The 20,295-nt window shown below is 43.9% G+C and overlaps 1 protein-coding gene across 7 annotated transcripts in view; it reads left to right on the top strand.

Annotated features, from left to right (window-relative positions):
* Positions 1-9,847, top strand: part of ESR1 (estrogen receptor 1) — a 469,479-nt gene extending 459,632 nt beyond the window's left edge. For 4 of the 7 annotated variants that reach the window (XM_030928653.1, XM_030928655.1, XM_030928654.1 and 1 more), the window contains 2 exons: positions 1,044-1,227; positions 5,310-9,689. In XM_030928653.1, the coding sequence (XP_030784513.1) occupies positions 1,044-1,227; positions 5,310-5,544 (419 nt within the window). In that variant the 3' untranslated portion in view covers positions 5,545-9,689. Of the gene's footprint in view, positions 1-1,043; positions 1,228-2,451; positions 2,516-5,309 lie in introns of all 7 variants that reach the window. The other 3 variants (XM_030928658.1, XM_030928652.1, XM_030928659.1) reach the window with 3 other exon arrangements.
* The last annotated feature ends 10,448 nt before the right edge of the window (positions 9,848-20,295 follow it).

Genomic DNA, 20,295 nt, shown 5'->3' with positions numbered 1-20,295 from the left:
TCAGTAGTTTCCTTTCGGCAGACAGGAGTTCCATGTGCTGGGAAGAGGGCCATTCAGAGCCCTGTATTCTCATCCTCCCAGTTTAGCAATGCTAGAGGAAAGAACTTTTGTCTCACAACCTCACATACAATCTCAGAAATAGGCTCTTATTTTCTGGCTCGAGGCTAATGCTGTCCAGAAACACCAGGTGCTGTGATGGTCTCACTTTCTGTCCTGGATCTGTCTGTGGGGCCCAGAGAGCAGGATCTATTTCAGAAAATAGGCAAGAGAGGAAAAACTTACGTGGCCATAAAAAAACAGTGGTTTTCAAGGTGGCCTATACCCATCCACATCCTAAACTTTTCTGCTGAGTCTTAGTGCTTAGACTTCAAACTTGATCTAAAATGCAAACTTGATTAAAAGTGCTTAAACTTCAGACTTGATCTAAAACAGAAATCCTACCTGGAAACATCACCTTCCAATCACTTAGCCCATGGCTCATCACACTCTGTCTCTGAATCTCACCATGAGTTTCACACATCTCCCGAGAGAGCGTCTCCTTTATCATTACCACCTGTGGAGTCAGCAGATTGGGTTTCATCTAAGCTCTGCCTGCCTACTATCCGAGTTCCCTAGCAGGTTAGTGACTTTAGTGACTTTCTCTGCCCTTTAGTTTCTTGATGTGAAAAGGAACAACAGTGGCTGCTCACAGGGTTGTCAATTACACGGTCAATTACATTACATGGACAATTCATGTTGGTGTCAGACCTGTCTGAGAAAAGATGGCCCATGTTACCATGACAGGCCCCAAGGCCAACAGCCTCTTTCTGGGTCATGGCTCACACAAAGGGGCCCCCCTTGGTTTGCTGGTGCTCTGAAACTTGCATATGCCTTAGGAATTTTACATTGTAACTCGGTTTCAAATGGGTCTGGAGCATCTCCAATGCTAGACTACTGTGCTGGGGAAGGCCAGTGGCTCATTATTACATCCCATGAACACTCTGGGTCTCCTAGACCTCATCCTCTTTGAGCTTCTCTCTCTCACTCTCTCTCTGCACATTCAGGAGTGTACACATTTCTGTCCAGCACCCTGAAGTCTCTGGAAGAGAAGGACCATATCCACCGAGTCCTGGACAAGATCACAGACACTTTGATCCACCTGATGGCCAAGGCAGGCCTGACCCTGCAGCAGCAGCACCGGCGGCTGGCCCAGCTCCTCCTCATCCTCTCCCACATCAGGCACATGAGGTGAGGCATCTGTGGGCTTCCTACATGAGAGAAAACACGCCCCCAAACCTATGTGACAGCTGGTCAGGAAGGACTGGTGCCTGCATTGCGAGAGTTCCTGGCACAGAATAAGCATAAATGCTATGGGAGGACAGAAGAGATACGTTTTAAATCTGCATGGGTCACAGGGCAAGTGTCAGAGAAGGCATAGAGGAAGCGATACTTATGCATGGTTTAAAGCATGTGCTTTGGGGCAGGGGTTTAGAGATTGGGTGCAGTGTGCAAATAGGAGGAGGGGGCCAATCAAGAGAAGCCTGTGAGCATACACATCCCCTGAAGACACTGGGCACATCTGTTATGGTCCCTGTGCACACCTGGATTTCCTAAATGAGAGACCCTGGGGCCAGATGCCTCACGGAGAGTATGTTGATTCCTTCATACCTGTTGAACCCCTTCTTGTCACCCCCACTGCCATTGCCCTAGTCTAAGCCACCATCATTTTCTGTTGGACTTCTGTGCCAGCCACTGAACATGTATCCCTGCCTGTAACCTAGATCCTTTCTAGATCATTCTCCGTGATGTGTCCAGAGTGATCATTCTAGAAGCAAATCTGATGTCATCCTCCTGCTTAAAACCCTTCAGTGGCTTCTCATTGCTTTTAGATAAAAGTATAAACCCTTTCACTTTGTTTTTATTACTCCTTGTGATTCAGCCCTTACTTAGTTTACGAGGACTTCCTCATGTCTGAGCTCTAGCCATAATAGCTGACTGTTGGATGAGTCATCTGGGGGAGGTTCTTCTTCAGGCTGCAGATTGGCAGGCAGCCCTCCTGACCTCAGCTGGGCTCACTCACACATCTGGGAGGCAGCTGCCTGAGGCCAGGGTGACTCTGCTCTGTGTCTCATGTCTCCTATCCTCCTTATACCCACATGTTAGCTGGAACATGTTCTCATAGCAACTGCAGAGGCATGAGAAAGCGATCCTGTTTGGGCAAGTGCATTTTACTGTTTTCTTTCACTCATGTCCACTGACATTTCATTGGCCAAGCAAGCATGTGAGGAGTCCAGAGTCAAAGATGGACATGTTGCCAGGGGCATGAATATTTCTGAGCAATAATCTAAACTGTCATAGCTCAGATCTCACTCCTTGAAGGAAGCATCTCCTAACCCTTAAGACCTAGTTGGAACTTGTACTCTGTTCTTCCCTATGGTTACTGCCCATTTTACTATTTTTCTGCCCATTTAGATTGACAACTCTGTGAGCCATGGCTTGCTTACCCAATATCACCTAGCACGGTGCAGAGCACATAGTAAGTACTCAACAAATGTTTTTTGTAAGAGCTAAGGAAGGATATCAGCAGAGAAAATAGAGTCTTTCTATGCCAAAAGGTGAAAGTGGCCTCATTTCCATTCCATCGTCCTGCAATTTGGCCAAAAGCTTAGTGGATACCATTCTCATAAGCAGACCTCATCTGCAGGGAAGAGATGGGGAGACTGCTGGGTTATGTATTGCAGACTCCAGCAGGACCACAGCGATGATTCAGAGTGATGACACTAGGATAGGTACTCATGGGTGATGAAGCCTCCATGACCTTGAGCTTACACCAGGCCCCTAGGAATGAAAGAGATTCCTTCTCTTAGTGGCTATGAGGGAAGGCCTATGATGTCTTAAGAAGGTTGGATTCTATCATTTTTAAGGGACCTTCAAATCCTGAGACCATGATTCAAATGGCAAGAAGTTTGCTTCATTAAAGTCCCAGGCACCACCCTTTCCGGAGACAACCTTAAAAAATTATTAGCTCCTGGGAAAAAAGATGTATCTGATTTTCTTTGCATCCCTCACAGTGCCGTATATGAAGACTTACATATGGTATATGCCAACATTATTACTGAGTGAGTGAACGAAGAAATGAGGGAATGAATGAATGAACAAAGGACTCATGGCAGGCTTTTCCCTGCCCTGTGAATTCGGCTTCTACTTGGTAATTGCAGTAGGTAAGGTGATTGCAGTCTCTGTTCACAGGGTTCCCCAAAGATCCCTGTGTAACAGACGGAGGAATCACATCTGTCAGGTAGAGGTGACTGCATTCAGAGTATACATTTCCAGTCTTCCCTGTCTTTTTCTTTTGATGAATGTTATAGAGAGGGAAGCCATGAGTGGATTAGATGCCAAAATCCCTGGCTGAGAGAATAACCTTACCCTGGAGGAAAACATCTTAGCTTTGACTCTGAGCTGGGAATGTCAGTGATGTTGTAGATTCAATGCATTGCAGTTGGGTGTTTTTATTTGTTGAAAGGAATTGCTGAATTTTCAAATCCATTAACTGCTTGTCAGCATTAGCAAGCCTAATTAGTTAATACTAAGTAAATTTGCACTAAATATACAACCCTGGCTGATTTTACTGGCCACGTCTGGCAGAGGGCAGCAGCAAGGTGAAAGCTCTGTAGAGTTTCTGTTAGAATCGTGTGGAAAGCTGGACAGAGGTTGCTTCTCTTTCTCTCTCTCTCTCTCCTGTCTCTCTCTCTCTCTCTCTCAAACACACACACACACACACACACACACACACAGACGATTATAATAATAATAATATTTTGGTTCCTCACTACAGCCAATCTAAATCATAGAAGTCTATTTTGTTAAGTAAGCTTGGCCCCAGCCATATGTTGCTACTCAGAGAATTCAATATCAGATTTCATCTGACTGTAAATGTGAATCATCAGGTTGCACGAAGAACACAGTGGCAGATCCAGGGGGCATTTAACTTTTATAGCATTTTAAATGAAAAAAAAAAAAAAAAGTAACACTTAAACAAGTAATTTAGACCATGTTGTAGGCCCTGAATAGCTTTGATGTTGTGTTTTCATGGCAGGTCTCCAACTTGAGCTGAATTTTCCCCTACTAAAAATGCAAATTTTTCTAAGACATTCTCTTGGCCCTGCTGCTCATGATACATATTTCTTTTAAAAGAAATTTCAAACTAGATAATAGTTGTTCTCCTCCCCACCCCCGCCACCAGTAGTGTGGTGGGGCAGCAGAGTTGTGGCTAGTGGAGGAGAGCAGAGGAGGAGAGTAGGGAAAGGAGAATGTCATTTGCCTACATTTCCCTCTGTCCATTTCCCTCCTTGTTTTCCTGAACATGAACTGAGCTCTGGGCACTGTTTTAGGCCTAGCAGGGGACAGGATAAAGCCTGCTTCTCTAGGAATTCGCACTGAGTGTGTGAGTGTGTGCATGTGTGTGTTTGGAGGCGGAGAGAATAAACACAAATAAATAAAAAGGAGAATTTCAGGTAGTGATACGTATGCTAAGAAAAACAGACCGGTGTGAAAGAGGAAGGCTGAGACTGCAGAGGCTTGAGGCTGCTGCCACTGGGTAGCGGTAGGCCTTTCCAAGGAGGTGGCATTTTGAAGACTGGAGGAAGGTGTATCCCAGGAAGTAGGAACAGCAAGTGTGGGTCCCCTAAGTCTTGGGGGGAGCTTAGTTCCTTTAAGGGCAGCACAAAAATCAGTGTGGCTACGGAGAGTGGGTTAGGGGAGACAGGCAGGAAGAGCTTGGAGATGTGGATGGAAGCTGGACCAGTTGGGCCTTGTAGAGCATGGAAAGACATTTACATTGTATTCTGAGTTAAATGGGAAGTGACGTGAGAGATTTAACAGTGGAGCGTCTTGAACTGCTTTACGCATTTAAAATACCTCCTCCTTCTTGGCTGAATATCTCCTGTTCTCTTTTTAGATGCACTGGTGATCCTATTTGAATGCATTTAGATCCTATTGGAAGGGAATAGGATCTCATTTGAGGCCGCGGAGGGCCATGGAAGTCACCTGCATAGCAAATACCCTGAAAGTGGCTGCAGGGAGAGTGTGAGGGTGGGACCACCCGCGTAGGAGGCGGAAAATGAAAACCTCACAGCCATGAGTTCCAGATTAGGGCCTCTGAAAGCCCTCAGCTTTCCCAGCTCCCATCCTAAAGTGGGTTTTTAAACAGCAAGAAAGATTGGCTGCCCTGTGTCTTTGGAGTTCCTCTTCTTTCCCCTTCTAGGGATTTCAGCACTCCTGGGGTTCAGGTTGGCTCTAAAGTGGTCCTCTCTGTGTCTTCCCACCCACAGTAACAAAGGCATGGAGCATCTGTACAGCATGAAGTGCAAGAATGTGGTGCCCCTCTACGACCTGCTGCTGGAGATGCTGGACGCTCACCGCCTACATGCGCCCACTAGCCGTGGAGGGGCGCCCCTGGAGGAGACGGACCAAAGCCACTTGGCCACCGCGGGCTCTACTTCATCGCATTCCTTGCAAAAGTATTACATCACGGGGGACGCAGAGGGTTTCCCCGCCACAGTCTGAGAGCTCCCTGGCTCCCCCACGGTTCAGATAATCCCTGCTGCATTTTACCCTCATCATGCACCACTTTAGCCAAATTCTGTCTCCTGCATACACTCCGGCATGCATCCACCACCAATGGCTTTCTAGATGAGTGGTCATTCATTTGCTTGCTCAGTTCTTAGTGGCACATCTTCTGTCTTCTGTTGGGAACAGCCAAAGGGATTCCAGGGCGAAATCTTTGTAACAGCTCTCGTTCCCCCTATGCTATGTTACTAAGCGTGAGGATTCCTGTAGCTCTTCACAGCTGAACTCAGTCTACGGGTTGGGGCTCAGACGACTCTGTGCATTTAAGCTACTTGTAGAGACCCAGGCCTGGAGAGTAGACATTTCACCTCTGATAAGCACTTTTTAAATGGCTTTAAGAATAAGCCACAGCAAAGAATTTAAAGTGGCTCCTTTAATTGGTGACTTGGAGAAAGCTAGGTCAAGGGTTTATTATAGCACCCTCTTGTATTCCTATGGCAATGCATCCTTTTATGAAAGTGGTATACCTTAAAGCTTTTATATATGACTGTAGCAGAATATCTGGTGATTGTCAATTCATTTCCCCTATAGGAATACAAGGGGCAGACAGGGAAGGCAGATCCCCTAGTTGGCAAGACTATTTTAACTTGATACACTGCAGCTTCAGATGTGCTGAAAGTTCTGCCTCTGGCTTTCCGGTCATGGGTTCCAGTTCATTCGTGCCTCCCATGGACCTATGGAAAGCAGCAAGTTGATCTTAGTTAAGTCTCCCTATATGAGGGATAAGTTCTTGATTTTTGTTTTTATTTTTGTGTTACAAAGAAAGCCCTCTCTCCCTGAACTTGCAGTTAGGTCAGCTTCAGGACCTGTTTCGGTGGGTGCTGTACTTGGATCTTCCCGGCGTGTGTGTGCCTTATAGAGGGGTGAACTGTTCACTGTGGTGATGCATGATGAGGGTAAAGGGTCGTTGAAAGGAGCAGGGGCCCTAGTGATGCATTTAGCCCTGGGGCATGGAGTTGAACAGTGCTTGTGCAGGATTGTTGTGGCTACTAGAGAACAAGAGGGAAAGTAGGGCAGAAACTGGACACAGTTCTGAGGCACAGCCAGACTTGCTCAGGGTGGCCCTGCCACAGGCTGCAGCTACCTAGGAACATTCCTTGCAGACCCCGCATTGCCCTTTGGGGGCGCCCTGGGATCCCTGGGGTAGTCCAGCTCTTCTTCATTTCCCAGCGTGGCCCTGGCTAGAAGCAGCAGCTGTCACAGCTGCCGTAGACAGCTGTGTTCCTACAACTGGCCCAGCACCCTGGGGCACGGGAGGAGAGTGGGGACCCTTGCTGTCACTACTCAGGCTGACTGGGGCCTGGTCAGATTACATATGCCCTTGGTTGTTTAGAGCTAATCCAAAATCAGGGTTTGGTTTGGGGAAGAAAATCCTCCCCCTTCCTCCCCCACTCCCACCGCCACCACTCCTGCCAGCTCATTTCCTTCAATTTCCTTTGACTTATAGGCTAAAAAAGAAAGGCTCATTCCAGCCACAGGGCAGCCTTCCCTGGGCCTTTGCTTCTCTAGCACAAGTGTGGGTTACTTCCTTTTTCTTAACAAAAAAGAATGTTTGATTTCCTCTGGGTGACCTTATTGTCTATAATTGAAACCCTACTGAGAGGTGATGTCTGTGTTAGCCAATGACCCAGGTGAGCTGCTCAGGCTTCCCTTGGTATGTCTTGTTTGGAAAAGTGGATTTCATTAATTTCTGATTGTCCAGTTAAGTGATCACCAAAGGACTGAGAATCTGGGAGGGAATAAAAAAAAAAAAAAAAGTTTTTATGTGCACTTAAATTTGGGGACAATTTTATGTATCTGTGTTAAGGATATGTTGAAGAACATAATTCTTTTGTTGCTGTTTGTTTAAGAAGCACCTTAGTTTGTTTAAGAAGCACCTTATATAGTATAATATATATTTTTTTGAAATTACATTGCTTGTTTATCAGACAATTGAATGTAGTAATTCTGTTCTGGATTTAATTTGACTGGGTTAACATGCAAAAACCAAGGAAAAACATTTAGTTTTTTTTTTTTTTTTGTATACTTTTCAAGCTACCTTGTCATGTATACAGTCATTTATGCCTAAAGCCTGGTGATTATTCATTTAAATGAAGATCACATTTCATATCAACTTTTGTATCCACAGTAGACAAAATAGCACTAATCCAGATGCCTATTGTTGGATATTGAATGACAGACAATCTTATGTAGCAAAGATTATGCCTGAAAAGGAAAATTATTCAGGGCAGCTAATTTTGCTTTTACCAAAATATCAGTAGTAATATTTTTGGACAGTAGTTAATGGGTCAGTGGGTTCTTTTTAATGTTTATACTTAGATTTTCTTTTAAAAAAATTAAAATAAAACAAAAAAAAATTTCTAGGACTAGATGATGTAATACCAGCTAAAGCCAAACAATTATACAGCGGAAGGTTTTACATTATTCATCCAATGTGTTTGTATTCATGTTAAGATACTACTACATTTGAAATGGGCAGAGAACATCAGTGATCGAAATGTTCGCCCAGGGGTCTCCAGCAACTTTGGAAATCTCTTTGTATTCTTACTTGAAGTGCCACTAATGGACAGCAGATATTTTCTGGCTGATGTTGGTATTGGGTGTAGGGACATGATAAAAAAAACTCTTACCTCTGCTTTCTCCCACTCTGAAGCAAGTTAAAATTTAAAAGCTGTGATTTATCTGGGGGCTCAGGAATGGTGGGGAAGTAGATTCAGGAATTTGGGGAATGGCAAATATACGAAGAAAAGTATTGAAAGTATTTGGAGGAAAATTGTTAATTCTGGCACCTGGAGTGTGCACCAGGGTTCAGTAGTCCACTTCTGCCCTGGAGACCACAAATCAACTAGCTCCATTTATAGCCATTTCTAAAATGGCAGCTTCAGTTCTAGAGAAGAAAGAAAAACATCAGCAGTAAAGTCCATGGAATAGCTAGTGGTCTGTGTTTCTTTTCACCATTGCCTAGCTTGCCGTAATGATTCTGTAATGCCATCATGCAGCAATTACGAGAGACTAGGTCATCCAAAGAGAAGACCCTATCAACGTAGGTTGTAAAATCTAACCCCTAAGGAAGTGCAGTCTTTGATTTGATTTCCCTAGTAACCTTGCAGATACGTTTAACCACGCCATATCCCATGCCTTTTGGGGGCTGAACAAATAAGGGACTTACTGATAATTTACTTTTGATCACATTAAGGTGTTCTCACCTTGAAACCTGATACACTGAAATGGCCATTGATTTGGGCCATTGGCTTACAGTACTCCTTCCCCTGCATGACACTGATTACAGATCCTTTCCTATTCATACTTTCCAATTATGGGATGGACCGTGGGTACTGGGAATGATCACTAACCCCATAGTAATGTCTAATATTCACAGGCAGATCTGCTTGGGGAAGCTAGTTATGCGAAAGGCAAATAGAGTCATACAGTAGCTCAAAAGGCAACCATAATTCTGTTTGGTGCAGGTCTTGGGAGCGTGATCTAGATGACTGCACCATTCCCAGGTTAATCCCCTGAAAAGTTACTCTCAACTGGAGCAAATGAACTGTGGTCCCAAATATCCATCTTTTCAGTAGCATTATTATGCTCTGTTTCCAACTGCATTTCCTTTCCAATTGAATTAAAGTGTGGCCTCGTTTTTAGTCATTTCAAATTGTTTTCTAAGTAATTGCTGCCTCTATTATGGCACTTCAATTTTGCACTGTCTTTTGAGATTCAAGAAAAATTTCTATTCTTTTTTTGCATCCAATTGTGCCTGAACTTTTAAAATATGTAAATGCTGCCATGTTCCAAACCCATCGTCAGTGTGTGTGTTTAGAGCTGTGCACCCTAGAAACAACATATTGTCCCATGAGCAGGTGCCTGAGACACAGACCCCTTTGCATCCACAGAGAGGTCATTGGTTATAGAGACTTGAATTAATAAGTGACATTATGCCAGTTTCTGTTCTCTCACAGGTGATAAACAATGCTTTTTGTGCACTTCATACTCTTCAGTGTAGAGCTCTTGTTTTATGGGAAAAGGCTCAAATGCCAAATTGTGTTTGATGGATTAATATGCCCTTTTGCTGATGCATACTATTACTGACGTGACTCGGTTTTGTCGCAGCTTTGCTTTGTTTAATGAAACACACTTGTAAACCTCTTTTGCACTTTGAAAAAGAATCCAGCGGGATGCTCGAGCACCTGTAAACAATTTTCTCAACCTATTTGATGTTCAAATAAAGAATTAAACTAAAGACAACAAGTTTGTTTTTTGTAAGCTCCTCTTCTTGCTAGCAGTTTGCCACTGATCATCTAAAATCAAGGTGGTTAAACAATGTGTAACACACAGCGAGTCTGAATGCTAAGGCCTCTCCTCACCTCACTCCCTCTGCCCAACACCCTCAGGTGTATCAGAAAGTGTGTGGACACTGTGGTCAGGCAGACCTGGCCTCAATTCTTGGCTTCACCCTTACAAATTTTATGATCGTTGGCAATTGATTTTTCGGAGTTTCGACTTCCTTATCAATAATATGATGATAAATAGTGACGCCTAATTCATAGGATCGTGGTGAGGACTAACTGAGACGCTCATTAAACATAGTTGCTATTTTCTAATGCCTGGCCCAATTCCTTCCCTGTGAGGGAGAAGAAGGACGCTTGAGAGTGGTTATATGTGAATGAATGAGTGAATGGAAGAATGAGTGATCTGAAACTATATAGTTAGCTTAAAAACCTCTCCCTCATCCTGAAGGTAAAGCAGGAACAATTGGTCCACCCCCACCCCAGGTTTCCATTTCAGGACTCCCTTCCCTTTTAGAGCTGCCTGCATGCTTCCTTTATCCATTTTCTCTGATTTAACTGATGAATTGGGAGGGGCTGGGTATAGGACTTACTGAGAGGCAACATAATATTCACACAGGCACTGCAGCTAGATTACTGTTTGAATCCTCATTCTACCTTCTTAAAATTTTTTTTGGCATCACCTTGGGCAAGTTAATTTCCCTGGGCCTCCGTTTCTTCACTTGTAAAGAGAGATGACATGCATCTGCCTGGAAGGGTTCTTGTGAAGACCACATGGTTCGCTCATGGAGAGTACGGAAGGACCATGGATGACACTGCTTCTCCCTTTCCAGAGTCTTCCGAAACTGCATGTTGGACTCATTTCTTTATTAGGGTGGGCTGAGGGTCTTCACATTGTTTGAGTCACGTGGATTCTAGGAAGCTAATTCATTTTCTTGTCCAAGCATTCCCTTGGCAAGTTCTTCAATCCTTGTGTTCTTTGGTTTCCTCATTTCTAAAATAGAAACAAGAATAGCACATACCCCATAGTGGTACTGTGAAGATGACAAGAGTGGACGTGTGAAGTGCCCAGGATAATACCGCACATAGTCAGCACTCAGTCCATGTTAATTATTTTTATCGCAATTATTGTTGCCCTGTCTGAGCATCTACATTTAATAGTATGATGGATATGGTTAGATTTACATTTTCCACCTTATTATCATTTTGTACATGCCTCCTGTCTTTGTTCCTCTGTTCTTCTTACTGCCTTTCGTTGTTTTAGTGATATTATGGTACAGTAAGAAATATATATTTGGTCTCTGGCCCCAGTTTCTGAGACAATTTCTAAAACTCTTGTAGACAGGGGTGCTAGGAGTCTTTGTTCTAATATTTGGTCTTTGACCCTGGTTTCTAACACAGAGCTCCCAAATCCCTTGGAATTTCCTGGGCAATAGAAACTTCTTTTGTTCTAATGAGGCAGCTTCTGGTGGGCTCCTGGATAACGTCAGGATGGGGAATCAGCCATGGGATTAAAGGGTTGGGACTTTCAGCTCTACCCTTTGACCTCTGGAGAAGCTCTTGAGAGGCTCTGGAGAGGTGCTGATGGTTGAATACACCATCAGTGGCCACTGATGTAATTATTCATGTCTATGTAATGAAGCCTCCATAAAAAACCCAGAAGGACAGTGTTGAGAGAGCTTCTAGATCGGTGAACATTTGCGGGTGTCTGGAAGACAGCACACCTGGAGAGGACACGGAGGCTCTTCGCATCTTCCCCCATACCTGGCTCTCTTCATCTCTTCATTTGTCTATCTTTATCTTTTTCATTATCCTTGATAATGAACTAGTAAATATAAGTGTTTCCCTAAGTTCTATGAGCCACCCTAGCAAATGAATTAAGCCCAAGGAGGGGTTTGTGGAAACTCCAATTTATAACCAGCTGGTCAGAGATATAGGTGACAACTTACTACTTTGCAATTGGTGTCTGAGATGGGGAGCAGTCTTGTGGGACTCAGCCCTTAACCTGTGGGATCTAAGAGAAAACCTTTAACCTTTCCCCCAAAATTGTTAAATAAATATTTTTAGGGTGTCATTTTAATTCCTCTGTTGATTTAATTTTTCTTTTTTTGAGATGGAGTTTTGTTCTGTCACCCAGACTGGAGTGCAGTGGCACGGTCTTGGCTCACTGTAACCTCTGCCTCCTAGGTTCAAGTGATTCTCCTGCCTCAGCCTCCTGAGTAGCTGGGATTACAGGCGAGTGCCACCACACCTGGCTAATTTTTATATTTTTAGTAGAGACAGTGTTTCACTATGTTGGGAAGGCTGGTCTTGAACTCCTGACCTCAAGTGATCCACCCACCTCAGCCTCCCAAAGTGCTCGGATTACAGGTGTGAGCCACTGTGCCCAATTTAATTATTTTTTGAATTCTTTTCTTAGTGATTGCTCAGTATGCATCTTAATCTATCACAGTATATTTCAAATTAAGAGTAATTTAAATCTGATGACATAAAAATCTTTGCTCCAATATAGCTCCATTCTCTAATTACCATATATATTATATCTATCTATGCCATAAACTCAACTATGTTATATTTATTGCCTTAAACTACTTTCTTTTAAAAAACAATTGACAAGAAATCAGAAAAAATTTATTTTTTAGAAATACTAATCTGCATATTTGCCATTTCCAGTGTGCATTTCTTCCTGTGGATTCGAGTTACTGTCTGGTGTCACTTTCTTTTAGCCTGAAGGGATTCATTCAGTATTTTTTGTAAGGCAGGTCTACTAGTAACGAATTATCTTGATCTTTGTTTATCTGGCAATACATTAATTCCACCTTCATTTTTGAAGAGCAGTTTGTAGTTTTCCTGAATGTGGAATTCCTGGTTGATGGTCATTGATGTTTTTGTTTCTTTCAGCACTCTTGTTTTGTTTTTCGAGACAGGGTGTCATTCTGTCACCCAGGCTGCAGTGCAGTGGCGCAATCTCAGCTCACTGCAGCCTCCATGTTCCAGGCTCAAGTGATTCTTCCACCTCAGCCTCCCAAGTAGCTGGAACTACAGGCATGTACCACCAAACCCAGCTAATTTTGTTTGTTTCTTTAATTTATTGCAGAGATGAGGTCTCATTATGTTGCCCAAGCTGATCTTGAACTCCTGGGCTCAAGCAATGCTCCCACCTTGGCCTCCCAAGGTGCTGAGATTACAAGTGTGAGCCACCATGACCTGCCCAGCCTTTGTATATGTCATCCCATTGCCTTCAAGCCTCCATTGCTTCCAATACAGAATCAGAGCCACCCGTGTTTTGATGCTTACCTGTATCTGACAAGTTACATTTTCTTTATTGCTTTTAAGATTTTATCTTTGAACAGTGTGACTATAATGTGTTTAGGTGTAGCTCTTTTTGTATATATTCTGCTGGGGAGTCACTGAACCTCTTGAATGTGTAAAGTGATGTTTTTCATCAAACTTGGGAAGTTTTCAGCCATTGTTTTTTCAAATAATTTTTCTCCTCCTTTATCTCTCCCCTCCCTTGCTGAGACTGTTTTTACATATATGTTAGTATGCTTGACGTCATCCCACAAACTTCTGAGCATTTATTTTCTTTTGCCTTTTTTCCTCTCTGTTCTTCAAATTACGTAATTTCTATTCATTTATCTTCAAGGGGACTTTTTTTTTTCTTCTGCCTTCTTGAATCTGAGGTTGAGCTCTTCTAGTGAGTTTTCATTTCCATTATTGCACATTTCAACTACAGAATAAAAATGGAGTTTTTAAAACTTATTTCTGTCTCTTGAGAATTCCCACTTGTTGATTCATTGTTGTCATACTTAAATTCTTTAAACATGGTTTCCATTAGATATTTAAGCATATTTATAATAGCTACATGAAGTCTTTGCTAAATCCAGCATCTGGGAAACACATAGTTTCTTTTGACCTCTGCTATTCCTGAGCAGAGGTCACATTTCCCTGTTTCTTTACATATGTTCTAATTTTTATTGAAAACTGAACATTTTAGATACTCTATGGTAGCAACTCCGGATTCTTATTCTTTCCTGCTTGTTGTTGCTGCTGGATTTTGTTGTCTTTATTCATTTTTTAAATAACTCACCTGAGTTAAATATATGAGACTTGCCTCTACTAGTGTTTGGCCTCTGATGTTTCTGCTAGGTTCTTAAATTATTATTCCTGTTTTTATTTTTAACCCTGACTTTCTTAGAGTTGCCCCTATGTCCACAGCAGAGCGTGCAGCCAATGACTAGGCTCAAACACCCTAATCCAGCAAGGCCTCTGTCCTCCACCAATGGATCTGTACGTGGCTGGAGAATGCATTCAATTTTCAGGCTGTTTTCAAGTCTGACTCAATTTTTTGCTGGGCCCCTTTGCATCTCCTCTGCACATGCATGCAGCCCTCACAGTCAGACAGGACTCGGGGGCTAGCTAGCCTGGGCACGCTCCGATCTCCTCTAGGCATGTTTGCAGCCTAAGCCAGGAATATGCTTGCCACAACCACAACCTCCAGCTAGTGAAAACATTGGCCCTGCACACTCATCCACCAAATCAAGTGAGCTCCGCTGTGATTGCAGCAACAAAGCTGTCAGTCCTTCTACCTGCCTTGTTCTGGTGCTGACCAAACAGGGGGAAGGTAAGGGTGGGAGCACCCCCAGGCAACAATACCACAAATCCGCACTGTACTTATGCAAATTTCAGCAAATTTTCAATATAAACATTTCTCAGATTGTTATACATCTTTGATCAACTTGAAGAGTGTTGAAATACTTGTTTTTGTCAATTTTGTTCAACCTTATAGTTTCTTTTTGGAGTGAGAATTTACCAATACTCTCAGTCATAGCTAGGGGTCTTACCTCTCCACATATGCTGTCCATCCTTTATTTCTCTTGTCAGAACACCAAGGAGCAGACTTGTCTACATATGCCATGTGTTATTTCTGGGGATCAGCAAGATTTTGAGAGAATACTGAGCAATCTATGGAGCTTTTTAATGTACCCATTGGAGTGTGTCAGTGTAGGAATGCTTGACTGGGGCTTGATTACATACTAGGTAAAGAGCATATTCTCCAATGTTAGATACTCTTAAGCCATTGGGGACATTTAAACTCAGAATTACCATGTTTAGATTTGCTTCTCCAAAAATACAGAATGTATGTCCTATTTGCCCATTCTCACACTGCTACAAAGAAATACCTGAGAGTGGGTATTTATAAAGAAAAGAGGTTTAATTGGCTCACAGTTCTTCAGGCTGTACAGAAAGCATGGCAACATCTGGGGAGGCCTCAGGAAACTTTCAATCATAGCAGAAGGTGAAGGGGAAGCAGGCACTTCCTACTTTGCCGGAAGGAGAAGGCAGAGAGAGGTGGGGAGGTGCTACACACTTTTCAACAACCAGATCTCACAATAACTCACTTACTATCACAAGGACAGTACCAGAGGGTATGGTGCTAACCCATTCACGAGAACTCCATCCCCATGATCCAATCACCTCCCACCAGGCCCCACCTCCAACACTAGGGATTCTAGGGATTACAATTTGACATGAGATTTGATGAGGACACAGATCCAAAACACATCATATGCCTTAAAAAAGTAAATTTTCATAGTTTTCATTATTTGGACTATGTGCATTAAGAAGCTAGTTTTAAGTTCACATTCAAGGTGTCTTACAATTGCAGTATTTGGGGCTGGGCGCAGTGGCTCATGCCTGTAATCCCAGCACTTTGGGAGGCCGAGGCAGGTGGATCACCTGAGGTCCGGAGTTCAAGACCAGTCTGGGCAATATGGAGAAACTCCGTCTCTACTAAAAAAAATGTATATGTATATACAAATAGCCGGGCATGGTGGCACATGCCTGTAATCCCAGCTTTTCGGGAGGCTGAGTCAGGAGAATCACTTGAACCCATGAGGCAGAGGTTGCGGTGAGCCGAGATCGCACCATTGCACTCCAGCCTGGGCAACAAGAGCGAAACTCTGTCTTAAAAAAAAAAAAAAAAAAAAAAAAAAAAAAAATTGCAATATTTGTGAATACCACCAAAAAAGCAGAGCTGAGACCAGAGAAAAGGTCTTCATTCAAGACAGAGATACACTTTCTAACAGAACTGCCTATAGATAACCTGGGGCGCCAGCTGAAGGGAAGGGTGGGGAGAATTTCCTGCAACGGGAGACATCTCTGCATGGATCCATAACCATGAAGCTACAATGTTGTTGAAAAGCTCCCTCAGCACGTGGAATGATCTTTGATTTTTCTTTCTACTCTGAGACAGCATACACACCCACAGTCATACACACAAAAGCTACGTACCAGTTTTACATCACTTTTTCAGATAATCCTCACAGCTACCATATGAGGATAAATTATTATATTTTACAGATGAAGAAACTGAGGCCTAAGACAGTTAAGCAACTTTCAAAGGTCAGAAATCTTGTGAATGGCAGACATGAAATTAGTCTTTCTGACTTTAAACATCAGTAAGAGTGGTACTTCTTAGACCAGGGTTGAGCTTCCTAGGAATTACTGAGAGTTGCTGAGTACATATGAAATTTTACTCAAGGACTAGAGTGAATGTTAGTTTTGCATGTAATGCCTATCAATGGTAGACTGGATAAAGAAAATGTGGTATATATATATCATGGAATACTATAAAAAAGAATGAGACCATGTTCGCCGCAGGAACATGGATGGAGCTGGAGGCCATTATCATTAGCAAACTAACGCAGGAACAGAAAACCAAATACTGCATGTTCTCACTTGTAAGTGGGAGCTAAATGATGAGAACATAGGGACACATAGAGGGGAACAACATGCACTGGGGCCTATTGGGGGGTGCAGGGTGGAAGGAGGGAGACAAACAGGAAAAATAACGAATGGGTACTAGGCTTAATACCTGTGTGACAAAATAATCTGTACACCAAACCCCCATGACACATGTTTACCTATATAACAAACCTGCATATGTACTCTTGAACCCAAAATAAAAATTTTTTTTTGAAAAAAAATCGCATTTAAACAAGCTTTCACATTTTCTGAGGAGAAATAAAAACTCACATGAACTTTTAACACAAAAGGAGTATTTCACCAAAGAAATATGACACATTCAACAGGATGCCGAAAGCTATGCCACTCAAGTCCTGGAGAAATGTGTCCCGTCTATCTTTTTGGTGGGCAGCCGTCGGGTAGGGAAGCTTGAGGAGCACTTCCACCATCTTCCTGGCACCTAGTGGTGCCAGTGCTCTTGGTTTCTGAGGTCATACCAGGCCCCCTTCCTGCCTCTGCTTCCTGCTGAGGAGTGATTTTCCTCTGTACCTTGGCACCAGGAGGAGCTCTATTTCTAGCCGATGACCTGAGACCTTGAAGCCTACAGCGGTGGCACCCTCACTAGCAGCAGGGCCTGTTTCAGCTTCTGATAGTCTCTGGGGCAGGCTCACCTGCCCCCGCATTGCCACAAGACCATCTCGCGGTCCAGGAAGGGGCCACAGCCCACCGTAAAGGCACTTGGCATCTATGTAGAGCTGACAAACTAGGAACTGTCATCCTCACTAAATGAACGCGAAAAAAGATAAAACTGGAGCAAGGAAGCCTTTGGGCAAACATTTAAAACAGTGATTTCGAAAGTGGGTGGGCTGACCTCAGTGGCCAGGCCAGGCTGGGTGCCCGGGACGTACTCCAAAGTGGGCAGATGCTAGGCCCTTTGCCAAGAGCCAGTCGCCCCAAGCGTTGCAGGACAGACAGCCCTCAGAGCGACTTCCCAGACTCAGCATGCTGCCAGGCCTTTCTGCAGACCTGCAACCTGCCATCGGCTGCCTTTTCATTGAGAAATCAGCAATTGTGGGAAAGGCCAGTGAAAGGTTTGTGAGCCGGTTAAGATTTTTACAAGCCGATTAAATTCTCAAGTTCACCCCAGACTCAGTGGAGTTTAAGTTGTAAAGATTCCTGAGTATTTCCACATTTCCAACCAGAAAGAACATGTTTCAATACTCAGGGCCCCAGACCACAGGCTGGAAGGGAGGGAAGAAGGGCAGAGAGAGGGTGCAGGCAGCAGCAGGAACCGTGTCGCTGTCTCTGGTAGCTGCTTTACATGTGGTCTCAGTGCCTTGAGGACGCCAGGCGCAGACCAGTTTTGGGGCTCAATCCCAGTAAGGGAAGCATTTCCTTCCAATTGGAAGGAAGGGCTGACGGTGCCAAAATTGGAGCTGCCAGATGGTTCCCTAAGAACAGATTACAAACTAGAGTAAACACTCCATCAATTCATCTTTGAATTTATTACTAAATATTTTTAAACACCCTTTAACAATCCCTACAATCTAATCCATTCCGAATGCTGAAGAAACGTGTATAAAGAAAAACATTAAGTGGGTTTATAAAAAGACTGGAGGTTTGGATGGAAAAGCTGATTTTAATTACTTGGCAACGTTGGCACCCACTGGTTTTAGCCCAGCATCACAAGAACCTGGGTCCAGGCAGCAGAAAGACCTGAACCCAAAAAGGACAGAACTCAAAGCGGCTCCAGGCTTCTGTCTATGGAAAAAGCAGCTAAACTTTGATCTAGGTTTAAAAAACAATGGAAAGGCAACGTCAGAGAGCTTGAAACAATATGGAAATTTTTTTTCATCTATTTTCTGTGATTGCTTAGAAGCAGAAAGATGAAATAGATGCCCTTTCAAATTTCCTGTGTCTCATTTCCAGTCAAGAGTCCCCGACTAGTGAGTCCCTCCTTTCCCCAGCAACTCTGTGACACTGGAGATTCAAGACCTCAGCAGCTACCAGGGCTCTTTAGGCCTCAGGAGTACTACAAGGGCCACCAAAGGAAGAAAGGGCTTAACAATGCCCCCAGGATCCCATCAAGCCAATCAAAAGGATTGAAAACCCTGAATAAGCAAGGTTTATCACCAGCCAAACCATGTCACCATCCTGGTACCACACTTCCCATTCCCACGGAGCTCCGGGAACCACATGTGCACTCTCCTCGCCGGAGGGGCATACCCAGCCCCAGAAAGCAACTTTGCAGAGGGGCCGGCTACTGGCAATCCTGATGTCAGCACCAGCAGCTGAGGGCACAGCCAGGCCTGCTGACTGGGCAGGCGCCCCCAACCAGGAAACGAACAGGGGAACCTGGAAGCGGCCAAGGGATTTGCAGAACCTTCTGAGCCCACTGCAAAAGACCATGCCATTTCCATTCTGAAGACAAAAACGCGAAGGCCCCGTTCCCAAGATCCCCAACAGAATCCAAGAAAAAACAAAAAGGAAAAATCAAAATGAAAGAGAGAATTCCGCATGGATGGATGTCACGAACGTGTTTTCAGGGAAGAACCCCAAATGGCGGTCAGATGGAGGTGGGGTGAGTGCTGAGCTCACCCAGAGGGGATGCCCATTCTGAGAATTGTTTCAGGCGAAAGAAGCGCAAAAGGCCGGGGCCGCTGCCTGTGCAGCCTTGCCGCCAGTGCTGTGTGTCTTGGGCGGTTCTACCAAAGGTCAGCAAACTTTTTCTGTACAGGGCCGAAGAGTAAGCATTTTAGGCGTTTCTGTTTGTTTGTTTGTCTTTCATTGCTTTACAATTCTTTGAAAATATAAAACCCATTCTTAGCTCAGGGGCCTATAAAATACGCAGGAACTGTAGTGTACCTTTGTCAGGCACCACTGAGCCACAGGTACCCTCCTGATGAAAGGAGTAAGAGTCTCTGACAGGTAAGTGATCCTCTGCGCAGCGAAAGGGGGCAGTGGGGCACCTGGAAAGGAAAAAGGGAGGGCCTGGGAAATGCACTCACCTGGGAGGGAGCATTTCCATTCCCACTGGCTGAGTTCTCAGTTACTACAGGGCTGTCGAGAGTCTGAGACAGAGGCTGCCCTACAACATTGTGCTGAGAAGTAACGAACTGAGGTGTACACTGACTGACACATGTGTGAAGAGGGAAGATCTCATGGTTTTTTTTGTGTGTGTGCTTAACCATAATCTTAAAAAAGGAAAAAAAAACTATTTTAAAAGACTTTCTCCTCCTAAAAAAGTTAAAAACAAGTGTGTAAGCAATTCCAAAACCAAACTAGAGGAAAGAGTAAAATAGTGTTAACTGTCCCTCAGTCCTTGCCTTGCACTGTGTCAACACATCCCATACATCAATGTGTTAACGTCATAACAACCCACACAGGAGGCACATTATCCCACTTTACAGAGGCAGAAACTGAGGAATAGAAAGTTTAAGTTGCTCAGGTTACACAGCTAGGAAGTGGCTGAGCTGGGGACTGAGCCAGGGTATTTTTGGCTCCAGAGTCTGTGTTACGGAAGGAGCCTCTCTAAAATTTGGACAAAAGTGATTTTATACATGTCCAGATCATTAGCTACCCTATCAGTTTTCCCACCGTGATCAGAAAACACCATAGGGAAGGTGGGGGAGGGAGGAACTGAGCCCCGTGCCCA

The sequence above is a fragment of the Rhinopithecus roxellana genome, chromosome 4, assembly GCF_007565055.1.
Source record: "Rhinopithecus roxellana isolate Shanxi Qingling chromosome 4, ASM756505v1, whole genome shotgun sequence".
In the NCBI taxonomy this organism is placed as follows: domain Eukaryota; kingdom Metazoa; phylum Chordata; class Mammalia; order Primates; family Cercopithecidae; genus Rhinopithecus; species Rhinopithecus roxellana.
The sequence above is the reverse complement of the archived record's forward strand: the minus strand, read 5'-3'. Positions and strand labels throughout refer to the sequence as shown.